This window comes from Lissotriton vulgaris, chromosome 6, assembly GCF_964263255.1.
Source record: "Lissotriton vulgaris chromosome 6, aLisVul1.2, whole genome shotgun sequence".
NCBI lineage: Eukaryota > Metazoa > Chordata > Amphibia > Caudata > Salamandridae > Lissotriton > Lissotriton vulgaris.
In genome coordinates, this window is record NC_141694.1 from 1,592,422,399 (window position 1) to 1,592,441,188 (window position 18,790).

The 18,790-nt window shown below is 41.1% G+C and overlaps 2 protein-coding genes across 2 annotated transcripts in view; one reads left to right on the forward strand and one right to left on the reverse strand.

Annotated features, from left to right (window-relative positions):
* Positions 1–18,790, forward strand: part of LHCGR (luteinizing hormone/choriogonadotropin receptor) — a 1,044,354-nt gene that overhangs the window by 441,667 nt on the left and 583,897 nt on the right. The window lies entirely within an intron of this gene.
* On the reverse strand, positions 5,694–8,342 carry LOC147709169 (uncharacterized). Its single transcript, XM_086925171.1, is given in 1 exon segment — positions 5,694–8,342. A coding segment is annotated over 1 exon segment (2,649 nt).

The following is an 18,790-nucleotide window of genomic DNA, read 5'->3' on the forward strand; positions in this document are numbered from 1 at the left end:
TTATTATGAAAAGTGCGTACAGTAAAAGGAGTATTGCGAAATAATACTGTAAAAGCATTGATATGGTTTCTTAGCCATACGATAGTTAAAATGAATAAAATATATACATTAATATATACATTTGGCTAACGTCCTCAACTGGTGCTTCTAACTACGCCTACCCCGGTGTACCTGACCTAAGCCTAATACATGGGAGGGAGTAAGTAGCAGTTTAAGTTAAGTTGGTTTTGCCAAGGGTTTGCTTCAAGAATTCTCTCTAAGGGTCTAGTCAGCACCGTACCTCTGGAATAGAATGTTGGAGGTCTGGTATCTCCTCTCAGGACTCGAATTTCCAGTTACCCGCAAGGGTAGGCTGAAAACGCCGGAGCTGGATTTTCTCGGCAGGGAGGAGGAGGGGCAGCGTCCGTGGGCTTCTCGCATCAGCTGGGCTCTGCAAGGGACAGCTGTTCTGCTCCAGTATTCACCACCACCATCGTGTTTGCTTAAGGCAACGTATTATTTATACCTGAAAGGTGCCGAGTTTGACGTAAGTTTTTGGACATAAGACGTCAATAAAGATGTCCCTAAGAACTGGTCATTCTTACAGTTCTTACAGTGCTTGCAAGAGTTCTATTACTAATCAAAACAAAGCAAGCGGGGCTTCCCCAGCTTGCTGGGGGTTTGAGCTGTCGAAAGAACTTGGTGTGTTATCTAGGAATCTACGGAAGTGGCTTCTGCTGTGTCATGTACTGTAATGAGCTGCAGAGACGAGTTACTGAAATATGGCTCTGATCGTTTATGCCATTATAGGGATATGTATTGATTATAGCCGTATAGGGGCATAAGGTCACAATATTGATCGGGGTCCTAGATAGAACACAACACCCACTCCACGAATTTATGTCCATCAAATTACTAAGAACTAAAGCAATAAGATGCGCGTGTATTCCTACCCACCCAAAAATACATATTTGCATTTGAAATGGCGTATATGAAATGTATGAAAATATAGGTACTGTACGTTTTTAAGCATAGTAATCATTCAAAAATTATTGCATATGTAATCAGTTGAACGATTTTGCGAGAAATTACACATGAAATGTCTCTTAATACAGAAAAGAAGGGCGAGACTATTTCATCACATATAAATACAATTGCTGTAATTTGTGCTAGAGTATTTGTCTCTAGATCTACTAAAAATAGAAGTTCTGTTCTTTATGAATAGTTCTACTTTAAGCAAAAGTATTTGTGCCAAAAAAAGGTAAATATTTTGAAAAATGTCTGATTAAAAAATATTTCATGGTGAACGGGGAAATAGAGTTCCAAACGCTTTTTTTCAGTAGTATTTGTTGATCAAAACTGAAGGCCGAATTCAGAGTTCACGGGAGCGCTGTGCGCCGGAATGTTTTTCCAAAAAGTTATGGTTTCTGTTCAGGGGAGAACATCATATCAGACAAGCTCTCAAAGAATAGGTCTACATATTCAGGTGACAGTTCTACCAGGTTCGATAGTGCAGTAACCTGGCAGTTGTGAGAATGATTGCTATCATCGATGTCTGGATCAGCAATGCTCACAGAAGGCCATACCTGGGTGATGCTGCTTTCATTTATCGCTTCACTGCCGCCACCTAGTCGTAGCGCAGGAGTCTCAACGAATGCCGTCATCAGGATTGGTAGCCGCTGGGGACAACACGATGCATGAGCCGTTACAGGACTTAGCAAAGTATCGATATCCATTGGTACTGCTGATGGTAGTGCAAGACAGGTGTCTAACACGCATTCTTCTCCGCATAGTATACATCGAATCACAGGTAAGATGAAGGTCTGCCATATAGGTCTGAATGAAAGAAACCAGATCATGTTCAGATCCCTCAGCTGGGCCAATCCAAGGACTCTAGTTATGCGGTCCCGGTAGCGTATTGCTAGGATTGTTTCTTCCATCCTTGCCGGAGTCATGTCTGTGTTTTGCCTTGCCATATCGGAGCAGGAGGGTCTAAAATAAAATGCCTGCTACAAGTCCCAAAAGTAGTGGTAAGCCGCCAAAGACTGAATGGACAAAATTGGGAATAATTCCCAGAACTGCTTTGAATGGTGTTAACAGTCCCGAAAAAATCGTCTTAAATACGTTTGAGATACCAATGGCATCCGACATATTTAGGATTTGGCTGAGCATTTCTGTGAAATGCACGGGGCAATTTGTTGATAAAAGTTCATGTATCTCCGATGTTGTCCTTGCAACTTGGAGATCATACGTTTCTTTTGATGACCTGATGGGCACTGTTGTCTGCAAAAGCACAGACTTCATTCTGCTTAAAGTATCAATTCGTATAGAAGAGATATTTAAAGGAGGCCAAATCGGTGTCTTGGAATCTCCAGGGCCGTTTGGAAACAATGCTTGCATACAGCAAGTGACCATGGAAGTCACGCTTACGAGATATGCTTTCCCTGGCACCAAGCCACAACAGCTGTGATCCGTTATTAGAATTTAACTCCCGTTAGAAAGTTGCCTAAAGAAAGGCTCTATCTGCGTTGCAGGTGTGACGTGCTGGTGGCATGAAAGGTTGTTTGAAGTCCCTTCACAGGCCCCATGTAAATTAATACCCTGGCACAAAAGTATACCGCTTAGTGAATGTTTGCAATTTTCACCACTAAGAAATACATTTTTGTTGTTGTCACTATAGCATGTGTGTGTATATGGTAATTTCCATGATGACTTAATGTACCCTTTACCCAATAGTTCATACTGGCCTGTCGATATATACTCAAGGCAATTTTTAAATCGGATAGTTGTTATCGGAATTGTGATAATCCCGTGTATTATCCATTCAACAACAGGTCTTTCTGACATTGTCAATGGTAATCTCTCAAGTTTTTCGATGCTCAGGATTGTATAGTCTGCTCCTTTCTGTGCCAAACTGATTTGTTTATCAGTAAGATGGAAAACAATGACGTTGTGTTGATTAAACGCCATGGAACATAGCCTGAACGAAGATTTTGCAACGTCCAGCCTAGCTGTACAATAGAACGTAATTGGGACTGGCCATGTTGTAACATTAGCAAGTTTTTATCTATTATATCGATGGCAGATGATACAATACTGTCCAGTGAATATATTCTGGAGGACAGAGTCATTAACCCATTGTCCACAACAGAAAGTGATTTTTCCAAATGAATACTATCAATTTCTCGTATTTTTTCTGCTGTTTCAATTTGCATTACTTTCCATGCCTCGTTATATGCCGCATATACACTTGCCGCTATGAAACGTTTTTGACGCTGTTTGCGTGGTCCCATAATAAAATCGCGCAAATCAGCACCATCTTTAAGTAAAGATAAATGTTGCTTAATTTATGCCAGTGTGGATGATTCTAGCCATTCAAGGCACAGTTTCCCTACACTGTATGTTGTTACTATCCCTGGATGTTGTCGCTGGGAGTATCTAGGGTCTGGTCTGGTCATTTTTAACCCCTGTGTTTTGTTCAGGAATCTATCTTGACATTTATTAGTGTCTTCTTGCCAGATTAACCACTTTTTCCAATCAGGATGTGTTCTGTTTAGATGTAAAATTTTGGATATGTCTATTTCAATATCTGTGGTTGCATTATCAGATATTGGCTTTGGAATAGACGGTCTGTTAAGGTCTTTAATCTTAGCTAGGCCAAGACAGGTTGTTTGGTGAATTGTGTCATTTAAGAACATTATTTGTTCTGGGATCATGCAGGCTCGAAATAATGCTTCTAGGCCTTGTACCTGCCAATCTTTTGTACCCCAGATGGTTTTTGTTTCAATGTTGTTTTTCCAGAAATCAAAACCAAATGTAATCATTTTTTCATAAAATGCTTCTGAATATATCAATTTAGTATTTGTCAGCATGGTTTTCGTCCCTGTTTTATCCAACAGTTTATAATAAAATGTTTCTGCATCACTTGTGTTAAACCCTGAGAAGTATTGGAATTTCTCATAGAATGTTTTTGAACTGCTTTTAGGTGGAGTAGCACAATGTTCCCATTGGTTATATTTAAAAACATTTCTAGGTTGAGCAGATTTATGTAAGTAATGGTCTGTGTAATGTGAAAAACAGTACATCTGTTCATAATTGGATGAACCTTGTAAATAATCATGTTCTGTAAATTTTGCTGACAACACTAAATCCGACATCATATTATTTATACTTTCAAAATCCCAATCATCAGAGAATGTACTTGGTTTTACAAAGTCACTTAATGAAACCTTGAATTGGTGAGGATATTTCAAGATCTCGACCGGGCCATATATTTCATAGTCAGTCTTGTCCCACACTACCCCGCCGGGTATTGGAATGGCTGTGACATTTACTGATGATAGTTCTCTTTTCTTGACGTGAGATGATTTGTGAGGTTTCAGAACTAAGTTGATGTTCTGACTTGCTGTGTCCATTGAACTGTATTTTCCCTCAATGAATTTTCCCAAACAAAGTATCATGATGAGCCAAAGTAGGAGAAAAAATACACCTAGCCCAAACCAAAACTCTAACCATGGAGAAATAAGATAAGTTTCCTTGAGTTGATGAAAGAGTTCTGTTGCCTTTTCTTTAAAAGTCTTTGTTTCTGGCGTCACTTCAGGGTCGCTTTGATTTTCAGAAAAGTTATCGAAATTGATGAAGTAGCCAGAGGCAGTTCTATCGATTGTTGGAATTGTTTTCTCCATTTGCTTTTCATTAGCACATTCTGATGCCACATCATTGTAGACTGGAGTTTCATGACGAACTGTTTCAATCTGTGTTTCAAGAGGCACAAGTTCCATGGCATTATTGCATAGTCCTTCTCTGTGCACTGCAGATTTATCAAATGTGATTAGTCTTTCAGTTTGAACCTCTTGGATTGGTGCTAATTTGGATATTCTGTTATTTCCTGGGAGTACACTTGGCCTACCGTTGATAATAGGCCACATGATTGTGGTTTTACCAGGTCGATTGATACAACTCGGTTCTCCTTTTTACCAGCAAGGGGCGGTAGTACTACTGATCTTGTTCCGTTGATTGTTAAGACAGGTACTGCTTTTCTGTAAGAAGGCCCAAATTCCTTCTTCACCGCTATTTTTTCTCTGACCAGATCCCCAATCTTTGGAATCCAGACAGGTCTTGCTGGGACAGGTGGTGTGTCTTCAGTGGTAGATGGCTGTTGCTTTGCTTTTATGTTGCTTAAGGATTTTCTTGTTTCATTCAAGTACTGTAAAACAGCCAAACGATCTTTGATGTCAAAGTCTTTATTCTTATCTTTTACCACTGAAGCCTGACTATCAAGGTCCTGAACATGCATTCTAGTTCCGAACAATAGTTCGTACGGGCTGAAACCATTTAGAGAATTTCTTGGCAAATTATTAAGACTACGTTGGAGACTTATTAAATGTTTGACCCACCCATCACCCGAACCTAATACCTTCGCTTTTATAGATTGCTTTATGTCTCGTTTTTTCTTTCCACTACACTGTTTCCCTCAGGGTGAAATGGACAGGAGAATCACAACCCAATGCCCATACTGGCCATGGCCTCCCTATAAGCTCGAGAGCTAAAAGCAGGACCCTGGTCAGAATGAAGCATGGCAATTGCGTATGTGCCGATAAAGACTCGCAGATCTTTTATAACAGTTTTGGCGTCAGCCGAGCGCTGGGGGCACATTTTTAAAGTGAATGTAGACTTAAACAATTAATAGGACGCTGGATTTCATATAGACAGCATTACGCTACCTTCATACAAGGCCATGGCATTACACCGCTTGATTCGTTACTGCGGTCTCTGTCACAGTCTGGACAGCTCTTTACAAATTTATAATGGTGCAGGCTCATCTCCGGCCACCAGTATACTGATTGTAATTCGGTCAGAGATTCCTTCATCTGTTTGTGCCTTGGACCTTCACCCATGTGTGCGTCTGCTATTAATAACTTTCTCCGGTTCGTGTTTGGAATTACCCTATCCCCCACTCCAGGGATTCGAGCAAAAGGAACGGAGTTTGCATCAATTACGTATGTATAATTGAGTGGATAGTTCATGGGTAGTGCTGCACAGTCGCCTTTTAAGGACGTTTTTACTGCCAGCATGGTTTCCCCGTCTATGTATTTTTCTGAACGCTTTTTTGTGGCTACGGAAGCCGGTTTAGTTGCTTCCGCTATGGCTGTATTAGCCAATGAATTCCCTGCAACGTGAACGCCATCACGTTGATGACTCAGAGTGTGTATCACGTGAGTCTTTTGTAGTTCTTTCTGTAAAAGAACTCGTTTCCAAAGCATTTTATGCTTGATTGTGGCACCTGTGTCATCTTTGTAATCATTTTGAATCCAGTTCTGCAAATCATTATTGTAGGAGTTGACGCAAAAATGCGAATCGCACACGATTAGTGTCGGGAATTCACGTTCGGCATTTTCAAGCGCCATCTTTAAAGATCTGATTTCAGCTCGGTGAGCCGAACATTTTCTCAGTGATTCAGTTTTTGTTATTTTCGGTCTGAATTTACAGCAGAGCCAGCAACCTTTAACAATCGCGCAGGCTGCATCATAGGATTTATTTTCTACATTGTAATGCTGTACAAATCTGTCTGTATAGATTATACAGGAGTACTGTTGTAGAGGAAGAATTTCGATTGGCAGAGGATATTCTTTTTCATAATTTAAATCATTCAGTTTTTTCATGTGCGGGGCAAAATAGTATTTCATGTCTTCTGCAGCAAGAGAATTTTCCCACGGTATCCATTTCGGATCCAGTGACACTGTAGGCAGGTTTACTGGACTAAATAGTGCCTCGAAGCCGGAATCTGCTGTGAGTACAGTGATCTTTTTCCCTTGTGGTAGTTCTCGTTCTTTCGCTATAGCAGTCTGCACTGCTTTCACAGTATTTTCTGTGAGACTGAATGTTTTTTCTGCTTGTGTGTACAAGTGAGATTTGTAAGCTATTGGTACCGTTTCTCCCTCATTAGAGGTCAGGTACGTGAATCCGCATCTTCCTGGGATGACTCGGATCACAAGGTTGCGTGTATTGTCACGTGTTTCTAATTTTGTTTTTGCTAACATGTCTGTTTGCAGTGATCTCAAAATTTCGGTATGTTTTTGAGTCCAGTTGATTGGTTTAAAATCTGGTTTTATTAATTCATAGAGAGGTTTAACCCTTTCTGCATAATTTAGAATGTAAGTTCTTCCGAAATTCAGGAAGCCTAGAATCGATTGTAAGTTCTTCAGCGTTTTTGGTGCTTGGAGTACAGCGCACTTCTCTAAGAAGTTGTCTGCTAGGCTTTTTCCTTCACTTGATAGTTCGTATCCTAAAAATAAGACTGTCAGATGGGCAATCCTTGACTTATTAAAGTTGAATTTGTAACCCTCTGCTGCGAACCCAAGTATTATGGTGTTCACCCTTTTCAAGTGAGTATCCAAGTCGTCGTCTGTGAGATAGATGTCATCGACATAAGATAATGCCTCATCATCATATATTTGTAGTAACTCTGTTACTCTGTCTGAGAATAGTCCTGGGCTGTTCTTGAATCTCTGTGGGAGCCTACAGAAATTTTTCTGTGACCCCATTATTGAGAAAGCGGTCAAGTACCTGCTTTCTGGTGCAATATTTTGACAAAAGAACCCATTAGATATGTCTAATGTCGTTTTGTATTTTTTGCGAACTATGTTATTCATTAGTGCAGCACTATGCGAATTTTGTACTGCAAATGTTTTGCAACATGAGGTAAGGTGTCTGTAGTCCAAGACTAGACGGTACGAATCGTCCGGTTTGGAGACAGGAAACAAAGGATTGTTCATTTGAGAGGTGCATGTTTCAATTACCCCTTGGTATTCAAGTTGATCTAAAATCTCCCTGACCTGTTTTTTAGCTTCTTGCTTAATTGGGTACTGCCTTTGTGCAGTTGGTTGACATTTTAACTGGATTTTGTGAGGAGGAGAGTCCTCATCCCATCCTACATGATTCTTATACAGTGCAGGTGCTTGAGCTACTGCCCATTTCCTTGCATATATATATTTAGTGTGAATTGGAATGTGATTTGAGAAGGCAGGCATAATCATTTCTTCGCCATGAGGGCACTCCCTGACAAACTCTGGGGGCCAATCTTTCTCAGCTAACAGGATGTCATAGCCTTTTGAGAGTTTATCCCAAAATAGACCCCTTATTTTCCTAGTCTTATCTCCCTCTATATGCAGTGTTATTTCGTATATCTTATGAGGTTCTCTAACTCTGGTGTCTGCAGTTTCTACCTGAATGTATTAATTCATGTCCACTGTCTCCAGATGACTCATCAGGATCTTGCAAGCTATGGTGATTTCTGCTGCACTGTCTAGCATTGTCTGTGCCCACTCCCCGTTTTTCAGCTGTGTCCTCAGTATTCTCGGCATGTTCGATTACTCTAATACTGGCTACCTTCTTTCTTGGAAATTGTATTTTTTTACTTTGAGCAGGTTCCATGTCTTTGGACTTGGTGTGCTCTCCTGGGTCTGACCGTCCTCTTCTTTCCGATTTCTGCGAAAACGATCGAGAGGGACGTGTATCAATACTTTGATATCTATCAGGCTTTTTCAAGTTATCCCTATTTCTAAGGTTATATCTTTTCTCAGAGTGCTCCCTCTGGGGAGACTGGTGTTCTCGAGTCGGAGTTCTTTCCCTCCGTCGAGGAGACCTTCCTCTGGACTGGAAAACTTTTTCTTTGGGAGTGGACTGTTTATTTCCATCCCAGCTCTTTTTAGGAGTGTTTAGATTATTTTTAATAATTAATTTTTCAGGATTTTCGAGTAGTTGTGGTTTTACAGGTTTCCCACCCAAACTATCTCTACCTAATTCTTCATAACATTTTTCTATAATTCTGGCAAGCTCAATTGGTTGATCTGTTATATCCGTTTCTTTCAATTTCTGGCGGATCGCCACAGATGCTGCTTCTGCTTTTATGTTGGCTAGTAATATAACCGAAACATGCTTGAAGTCTTTCAGCAATTTCATACCAAGAGTTAAAGCAGGTTCTGGACCGTATTCATTCTGAATTTGTTTTAGCACATCTGGTATTACCGCCATGGACGGAACACCATGTGTTTTCATGTAAATGGAAGCAAAGACTGTACCCCAAGTGTCACAGACCTCCACATGTGGTGCGACCCCCATTGGAAGGCAGATAGTCAGAATTCTGTGTTTCTCAATAGGGGTAGTATTCGAAAATACTGCGTCTATTGGAGTAATTTTCTGCGCTAACCAGAAAGGAATTTGTTCCCGTTTTATGGGTGTTTTACCAAGACATGATTGTATGTTCTGTGGTGTAATTTTATTTGTGTTCCCCTGATGAGGGGTCAGCTGTGGAACATTAACAGATGTTTGGACTGTTGCAGTCCGTATTACATATTGGACTAACTGTCTATGTATTTTAATTAATGTTTTTAGCTGTGCTAACAGTTCTTCGCGAGACATTTTTTCAATGTCCGGATGTGGTGTGTAGCTGGCTAGAACCGGCCACGTTGCTCCTGGTCTACCTAGTGGACCGAGCCTGGTAATGTGATCATTGTGTTTTAGGGCGCCTTTAAACCAGAGCAGCTGCTCTTAGTATTTTAATGGGATTTCAATCTCCTCGAAAGGAGTGTACTCTTCCGGTGGATCCTCTATTTTGTAATAGTGGAACTCGTGTGTTGTAGCGTTTGCCGCTGGAAATTTTATCCAAGAGTAGAATACCTCTGTCTGCCGATATTCGTGTGCCTCTATCACAAAAACGACGGTACCACCTCGTAAGGTCAGTCCGTTTTCTATAAGTTTTAACGTTATAGTTTTTCTTATGTTGACCGGGATGATAATCGCACCCGGTTCATTGATCCCTGTAACATCGGGACCCTGCTGATTTGCGTCTACTGCGACTTCAGCGGTTCCGTTGTTCCTCCCTTCTCCTGGCATTTTACTGTCAGGAAGGTCTTTTGTTGCAGATCAGGTTTCAAGGAAACAAAGATTAGGTGCACAATATTTTGGAACACTGTATCCTTCAACGTTGAATGAAACCAGAAGCTCTACATAGGAATATCTTCTTACTAAGTTCAGGCGGATTTTAACCTTTCACCCACTCCAGACGTCTATTGGAGTATTTAACGGAGGAAGGGTCTGTGTGAAAAAGCACAACTGAGTTACTCTAACGTCTTGCGTTAGTTTTATTGCCTTACCAAACGTTGGGCGCCATGTAGTGTAGTTCCTCTTTTCCCTATAGGCCCTGCGAATTGGAATAACATAAACAGCAGTGTAGACGTAGGAGTGCGGTCTTCTAGGTCTCTACTGACTATGTTAGACTTAATTTAGGTTTGCGTCAGCTAGCTCAGAGGTCACTGGAAACTTTCTTGACTGAATAGGAAGTGATCAGCTTCCCTGGCTCAGACAAGAAGGGATTCAGCTTCCGACAACCGCATAAACATGACAACTTTGCTCCTCAGAATAAGAGTCAATCTCTAGAGTCGTGTGAAACAATAGACAACTATTTCAGTCAGTTGTGCAGAATTACTTTCACCAGTATACAGAGAATAGAGAGACGGGCGTTTTCAATAAAAGATATTATTTATTGAGCAGTCTTCCTTCTCATGCAAGAGAAATGAATTGCCACAATTGCAAGACTTGTTATTATGAAAAGTGCGTACAGTAAAAGGAGTATTGCGAAATAATACTGTAAAAGCATTGATATGGTTTCTTAGCCATACGATAGTTAAAATGAATAAAATATATACATTAATATATACATTTGGCTAATGTCCTCAACTGGTGCTTCTAACTACGCCTACCCCGGTGTACCTGACCTAAGCCTAATACATGGGAGGGAGTAAGTAAGTAGCAGTTTAAGTTAAGTTGGTTTTGCCAAGGGTTTGCTTCAAGAATTCTCTCTAAGGGTCTAGTCAGCACCGTACCTCTGGAATAGAATGTTGGAGGTCTGGTATCTCCTCTCAGGACTAGATATTCCAGTTACCCGCAAGGGTAGGCTGGAAACGCCGGAGCTGGATTTTCTCGGCAGGAGAAAAGACAGCGTCTTTCTCAGAGCGTCAAGGAGGAGGAGGGGCAGCGTTCGTGGGCTTCTCGCATCTGCTGGGCTCTGCAAGGGACAGCTGTTCTGCTCCAGTATTCACCACCACCATCGTGTTTGCTTAAGGCAACGTCGGTATTATTTATACCTGAAAGGTGCCAAGTTTGACGTAAGTTTTTGGACATGAGACGTCAATAAAGATGTCACTAAGAACTGGTCGTTCTTACAGTGCTCGCAAGAGTTCTATTACTAATCAAAACAAAGCAAGTGGGGCTTTCCCAGGGTGCTGGGGGTTTGAGCTGTCGAAAGAACTCGGTGTGTTATCTAGGAATCTAAGGAAGTGGCTTCTGCTGTGTCATGTACTGTAATGAGCTACAGAGACGAGTTACTGAAATATGGATCTGATCGTTTATGCCATTATAGGGATATGTATTGATTATAGCCGTATAGGGGCATAAGGTCACAATATGGATCGGGGTCCTAGATAGAACACAACACAGCCTTTTGATTGTTTTGGTGGTATGTTGAAATCCCTGCTGCCTAGGGCCTTTTCTGTTACCTGGGGGCAGATTTTGGGTAAAGTCCATCAATCCACCTAGAAAGACTGATGCACCTGTTCTGTGGTAGGAGCACAGTCTCATGCCTGGGTGAGCCACTTGTCCCATCTTTTTGGGGGAAAGGGGTATTTTTCCCTTGATGTGTAGCTACCCTTCTGTCCTTGGGAGACACATTTTTGGTAAACACAATCCATCCCCTTGCAGAAACACTAATGCACCTGTTCTGGTATAGGAGCACAGCGCATTGCTTAGCCACTCTCACACTGTTTATTATTTTTGTTGTGCCTATTTTTCCTCGGTTATCTACTGGACTTTCTGTTACCCAGGAGCAGAATGTGGTTAAACACCCACAACTCACCCATAGTGGGGCAGGAAAATGGGTGCATCCACTCTGGGTGTGGCAAAACGCAATGTCTGGATGAGCTGCCCTAAGCCCCCCTTTTAAGCCTATTTTTTCACTAGTGCTAGTGGGCTTTCTGTCCCCGGAGGAGACAGACTGGAGGGACAGAAAGACTGTTTCACTAGTTTCAGGATCGGGGTTTAGCCCAATGCCTGAGAGGTGTGCCCCACTCAGATACTCTGGAAAAGGAATGCGAGGGAGAGAGTGTAAGCATCAGCTGGTGATCCACCACCGTACTTAAGAGGTTAATTCTTTACCAGAGAGGGAGGGTTGCTTATATTTTCAATGGAGGTTTCCGCAAAGAACTAGGAGACTAACAATGTTTTTACTTCCTTCAAAGGAATTCCATTGACAGAAATAAGCACCGAATGGAATAGGAAGCCCCTGCCAATCATCAGGCAGTGGAAGAAAACACAATATATCTTCATTTAACCAAAAAGATTCCCTAAAGAGGTTTGTCCTACCTGAACATCAATCCTTGAAAAGGGAATCAAGACAGTAGTGCCTTGCGGATATAAGGATTGATTGCAATTTGTCTCCCTCACAGATCTCTGCCATGGGACTATTCCTTAACAAGGCCATGGGTGGAGCTCTACTCCTGGTGTAATGTGCTCTGGCTTTACTTACTAAGGATTTTTTTTGCTTTTTGATAACATTTCTAAAAACTAGGCACCTGGGTGAGTCCAGGATGGTGTGACTCGTATCAATATCAGACGGCTTTTTACACAAAAGTCCTTGCAACTATCAAACTTTGGCTAAAAGCACACATTTTTCTCATATTTCTGTGGGGGAAAGTTCCAGAATCTACGAGAATCTACTAATTTTCTACCACCCATCGTTCCCAGATGTCTCCCAATAAAATGCCACGCTACTTGTGTGAGTGGTCCATGGGTTTTGGCACACTGGGTACCTGGGTACTCTGTGACAGCGTGGGGTATGTTCCATCTACTGTTATGTGTAATCCTGTGACTCTAATTCACTTGTCATAAGGCAAGCGGAACATCTACCACACTCTGACAGAGGATGCGCCAAGACAGAGTTCTTAAATAAAATTTGTATTGCGGATTGTTCATCAAGAGCAAAGTTTATGCAGCTGAATTATGTATATCAAGCCTATGCTTAAGTAACGTGTGGCACATAAAAATGCTTTATTTCGCTCAGAGAGCATAAAAGAATCATATTCATACATTACATAGTCAAGATCTTAGGTCTGATATGCCATATGGATTTGAGCTATTTCGCAACAGAAAAAACTATACATACTGTGGTGTCTGATCTTCAGAATCTAGGAGAGCAAACTTGTGCTATCTCAAGAATTGGCAGAATGGCATAATCTAGTGCTTGCATTGTGTGGTGTACTCAGGGCAGAAGAACAAAATATGTTTATGTTTACTATATATATTCTAAGAACCGATCAGTTAATCTACCATGATGCATTGACTGGGTTATTTTCCCCCTTTCATTTTCCCAAAAGATCACCATCAGTTTATTAGAAGAATTGGTAATGGATGCAGGATATTTCCACAGATCAGACAAACCAAGGCTGAATAGAGTCTGTTTTCCACATTTCAGCCAGGTGAGTGTCACTGAGCCTTGATTAACCCGCAAAGTCTTTAAGCCCTAACCTACAGGGGTCTAGTTATTCAGTTAACCATAACCACAAGCAAAACAAGAATAGTTTAAGCCTGATTTTAGTAGTTATTTGTTGCATGACCAGAGCCGTTTTAAAGAAAAGTATTGGGGTACTTTGTGGAAGTCTTATTGCAGCCCTCAAGAATGTATTTTCAACAACCCCCAATGGCTCTACATTGCTATATAACCCAAAGTTCAGAGTTGTTTACAACAGCAGCCACGGCTTGAGCTCTTCAGATCTCCATAAGAGGAGATACTGGGTGAAACAAATTATTCTTTGCAAAGCCTAGTGTGGCTGCTGCCCTGTGGTTAAGCAGATGCATGCTCTTTGTTATTTGGGTAGCCCAAGTGTTAATGCTTGAAAGACGGACACCCAAGTAGTCAAGTCCAACACCCTCTCCAATTTTACTCTCCTCTGTGTCAAAGACCCTCTAAAATGTCTATAGAGATTTATTGTAATGAATGTTTTATTTGCATTCAAGTCTAGGCCGTGGTTAGTGCAAAAAAGATTGAATCTGGCAAAAATGGTCTCAATTTCCTTTGGAGTTTTCGATCCTAATATGGTGTTGTCAGCGAAAAGTACGGCTGGAGTTTTAAAGCTGCCCAATACTGGGAAATAAGTTTCATGACCTGGAGGAAATGTGTACAACCATTTATAAATAATAAGACTAAGGTGGGGCAAGGACACAGCCTTGTCTAATCCCTTTAATGATGGGTAATTGGTTGGTTATTTCCCCCTTAGCACCCCTTCTAATTTGTGCATAATTATCTGCATCCTGAAGCACTATGATATCCAGCAAGGATGGCGGTAGCCCCAATCTCCTTAAAATACTCCAGAGTCTAGCTCTTGGGACCATATCAAAGGCAGCCTTTATATCAACAAATGCTACATAAAGGCTGCCAGTGTTCAGCGACGGCCGGTGAAGGTAAGAGCAGTGGGGGCCCAGTGAAAGTGAGTCAAAAGACGACAAGGGAAAATGTTTAAAAATGAAAACCACTTTTCTATTTTTTTATTTTATTTATTTAGTGTTTTCTATAGTGCGAACATGACCCTACGCAGGGTATCAGAGCGCTTTACTGGAGCATTTCAACAATCCGACCCTTATAGATTACAAGACATTACTGATTTACAACATTACACTTCAGGAAAGCATATAAACATATATAACAGTCAACAGTTAAATTACCCTAAAGCAGCTTAAACCATAAACCACATGAAAACGTATATACAAGCCCATATATGGTTACTGAACTGCTTGCGTGAACCTTGAAACAAACATGAGAGGTTTATAGACAGACGTTCTGCTATATGGACTTATGGGAGAAAGTTCCTCATATAAAACGATTTTGCTTCTTTTTTTAATGCTGCGAAGGATGGAATTCTTCTAATGTTATGGGGGAGTGTGTTTCAAATTCTCGGTGCTGCCCCGGAGAACGCTCGGGCATAAGTTCTTTTCTTGCAAAAACTAGCCGGTTTCAGTAGTAGGTCAGCTTTGCTCTTGAAGGACCGGTTCCCTCCTGAAAGCGAGAGTTTCTGTGCAAGGTAGACTGGTGTATTGCTTTATGCGTGATGCATGCCAACTTCAATAGAATTCTTGCTTCGAAGGGCAGACAGTTGAGTGCTTTCAAGTAAGGGGAGATATGGTCGAATTTTTTGTATTCCGCTATAAGCCTTGTGGCTGCGTTAAGACATGCTTTCAATGAGGCTGTTGACACTTTGGGGAGCCCAGCCAAGGTAGTGCAACCATATTCAATCCTTGATATGACCAGTGCCTGAACTGCTGTCTTAAGGTCTGTTTTATTTAGGAATGGTTTTAGTTTTCGCAAGTAGCTTAAGTGGAACCTGGCGTTTTTTGCCATTGTGTTGATATGTGCTAACATGTTCAGGTTTTTGTCCAGAGTAATTCCCAGTGATTTAGTAGAGTCAACAATCTTCGGAGTACACTTTAGAGCAGTGATAAGGTTGGACCATTCTGCTATCTTTAGCTTGCTTTTTGGGGTGTAATCAGTAGGAATTCGGTTTTCTGAGGATTTAGCTTCAGGGGGTTCTTGGTTAGCCATTGGTGGGTACATGTGGAAAGCAATGTTCGCTTTTTGTAATATTTCCGTGAGTGGTTCTACGTACAGATTGAAAAGCGCCGATGATAGCGTTGACCCTTGCGGAACTCGGATTGTATTATTTTTTTGGGTCTGAAAAGGTTTGGTTGACAATTAATTTTTGCAATCTATTCTCAAGAAAGGAGCCAAACCAATTAAGGACTCGACCCTCTAGTCCATGCTCTTTTTCAACTGATCTAGGGCCCGATGTAGGTGGCTCCCGAAATTCGGTAAATTTCAGGCTTACCGACCGGTATTGAGCCATTTGCTATGTAGGTGATGATTCGGTAAATACCGATTCGGTATTTCCCGATTCTGTATTTACTGAATCATTATTTAGTGGTTCGGTATTTACCTAATCAGTAAATGGCATGTAGGAAGCACTTCAAGAGTGCTTATGTGCTCTAAGGATTCGTTTAACTATTATTTGGTGGTAAATACCGAATACCTTTGAAAATGCAAATTGTGCATTTTCAACAGTGCCACGTGGCAGACATACATGCTCTTAGGGCATGTATGTGTGTCACATGTGCACACAAGCACGATTATGGGGTGCAACAGGGTGTCAAAGTGACACCCTGCCACCCTTCAATGTGTTCCCCCTTTTACCGAATCGGTAAATACTGATTCGGTAATTACCAAATCTTACTGATTCGGTTAAACTTACCGAATAAATACCTATATCCCATTTACTGATTCTAAAATACAGAATCTGTAAAATTCTGTATTTTAGAATCGGTAAATCTTCATTACCTACATCTGGCCCTTAGTATTTTGGCATGGTTCACCATGTCGAAAGCTGACGACAGGATTAAGAGACATGTTTCGTTGTGGCAGAGAGCCAGTAATGCGTCATCTACTATGTGTAGAATTGCCGTTTCTGTATAATGGTTTAGACGGAAACCAGATTGGCAATCATTTAACAGATTGAAGTCACAAATGTGCAGACTCAGTTGTTGTTGGACACATTTTTCCAGTACTTTGGCTAACATGGGAATGTTAGATACAGGTCTGAAATTGTTTGGATCAGAGGGGTTCTCTGTTGTTTTTTTTAGGAGAGGAATGACTTGCCCTGTTTTAAGGCAGGCTGGTATTTGGCCTTGTAATAATGAGGCATTTATGACCTAAGTCCAAGACGAGTTTAGCAGGTGGTTTATGGAAGACCAGCACTTTGCCGGTAGGGGATTGTTATAGTGGTTGTTAGGTTTAGTGGTCAACTTGATCTTTGAAATGTCTAATTCACTGACCGGTTGAAATCCTGACCATCGGGCATTGTTTTTGGGTTTGACTAATTCTTGTTGATCCAGTACTTCATCCAACGTACCCTTCTCACTTTAAATGTCTTCAGCTGCTTTTTTGAGCTCCCCCTCCAATGAGTTAGCTTTGTCTGGAAAGAAGACCGAGAAATCTTCACTATTTAGGCTTGTTTTGGTGATGACTGGTGCCAATGTGGCTGATTTATTCGATTGTTCTTTTAGTAGATCGATTAGTTTCCTAGGTCTAATTACTGCATTATTCAATTCTTTCCTGAAAAAGTCTTTTTTAGATTTAATAATGCTTTTATTAGAAGCTTTCCTGGATTGTCTCAGTTGGATTAGTTGGGGCGAAGAAGGGTTTTTTCGCCATTTACGTTCAGATAGTCTCAGTGACCTTCTTTCTTCATTAAGGGCACCATTGAACCGCGGGTTTTTGTCTTTGTCAGAAATCCTTTTCAGTTTTAGAGGGGCTATGTCCTCGATAATGGTTGACATTGACTTGTTATAATGCAACATGAGGTCACTGTCGTCAACCATGCTCTTGGGAGGCTGCAAATCTATTTCACATTTCCTCTATTTATTTTTGAAATTTCTAAAGCGCGCAAATACCTTACGGTGTCTCGGCGCTAGTGTCCCTGGTCAATTTTTTGGGTTTAATAGCTTGTGAAGACGATTTGGTTTTTCTGAGGGGAATTTCGAATGTAATTATGTGGTGATCAGACCAATCGCAAGGTGTGATTACAATATTCTCGATCGTTTTCTCTTTAGCTATGATCCAATCTAAGGTGGAGCCTTTGGAGTGGGTGGGGCGAAGACATCCTTGGACTAATGATTGCTCTTCCAGGAAGGTTTTAAAGAGGGTGATTTGACTGTCAATGAATATTGAAGTCTCCTAAGAAGATATCGTTAGGCTCCAGATTAGAGTTGGTAGTAATGGTTTCTATCATCTGGTCAATGAACTTGGTCTTTGTACCAGGGGGGTGGTAGAGTGCATGGAGTTTACAGTTTTGGTTATCTGCTGATCTTAAAGACATGCCCAGATATTCACAAGACTCTAAAGGCTCAGCCTGTATTTTTGTGATGGAGATGTCTGATCTTTGTATACAAGGGATGCCTCCACCCATTCTGTCATTTCTGTCCTGCCTCACATTCTGGTAGTTTGGGGGGACTAACAGGTCTAAGCATGGCAAAGACGAGTCAGAAAGCCATGGTACAGTTAGAATTTCATGGTTTAGTATGAGGTTGGCTATGTCGACCTCGTATTTATTTGCTGAACGACAGTAGAGTAGTATGCAGCGAATGTGTTTCTGAGGATTGATCATTGGCGGAACAGACTTTTCAGGCATTATTGACATATTCTTTAGGTTGTTGGCATTAAGCCTTTTATTGTTAGACTGAGAAGTTCTGCCAGCATTTGTTATGATTGTTTGGACATAGTTTTCGCCTATCTTAATTTGAGCACTAGGTGTAGGTTCATATATGGACATAATGGATAATATCTCACTATCTGTCAGATAGTTGAGTTGCGTACATGGGCGGTAAATTCTGTTTGACGCCGCCATTGGGGTGGAACGGTGTTTAACTTGTGTTTCAAGGGAGGAAGACTGCAGAACCTCAATTTTTGCAAGCCATTTTTCTGATAGGCACAACCGGTTTTTCATATCTCTAATAGCGGAGAGCATGGCATTGTCAGTCTTGCTAGATTGGGAGCTGAGATTTATAAAATCCCTATTTGTTTGTGGGGTTCTGGTCTTTTCCGAGTCTAATCTATGATGTATACTAGTGGGCTGTTGTGTGGGTGTCACTATTGGAAGGCTAGCTTTGAATATCTGTGCAGAATCTGAGCGTGTTTTTTTGTGCCTAGAAACAGATC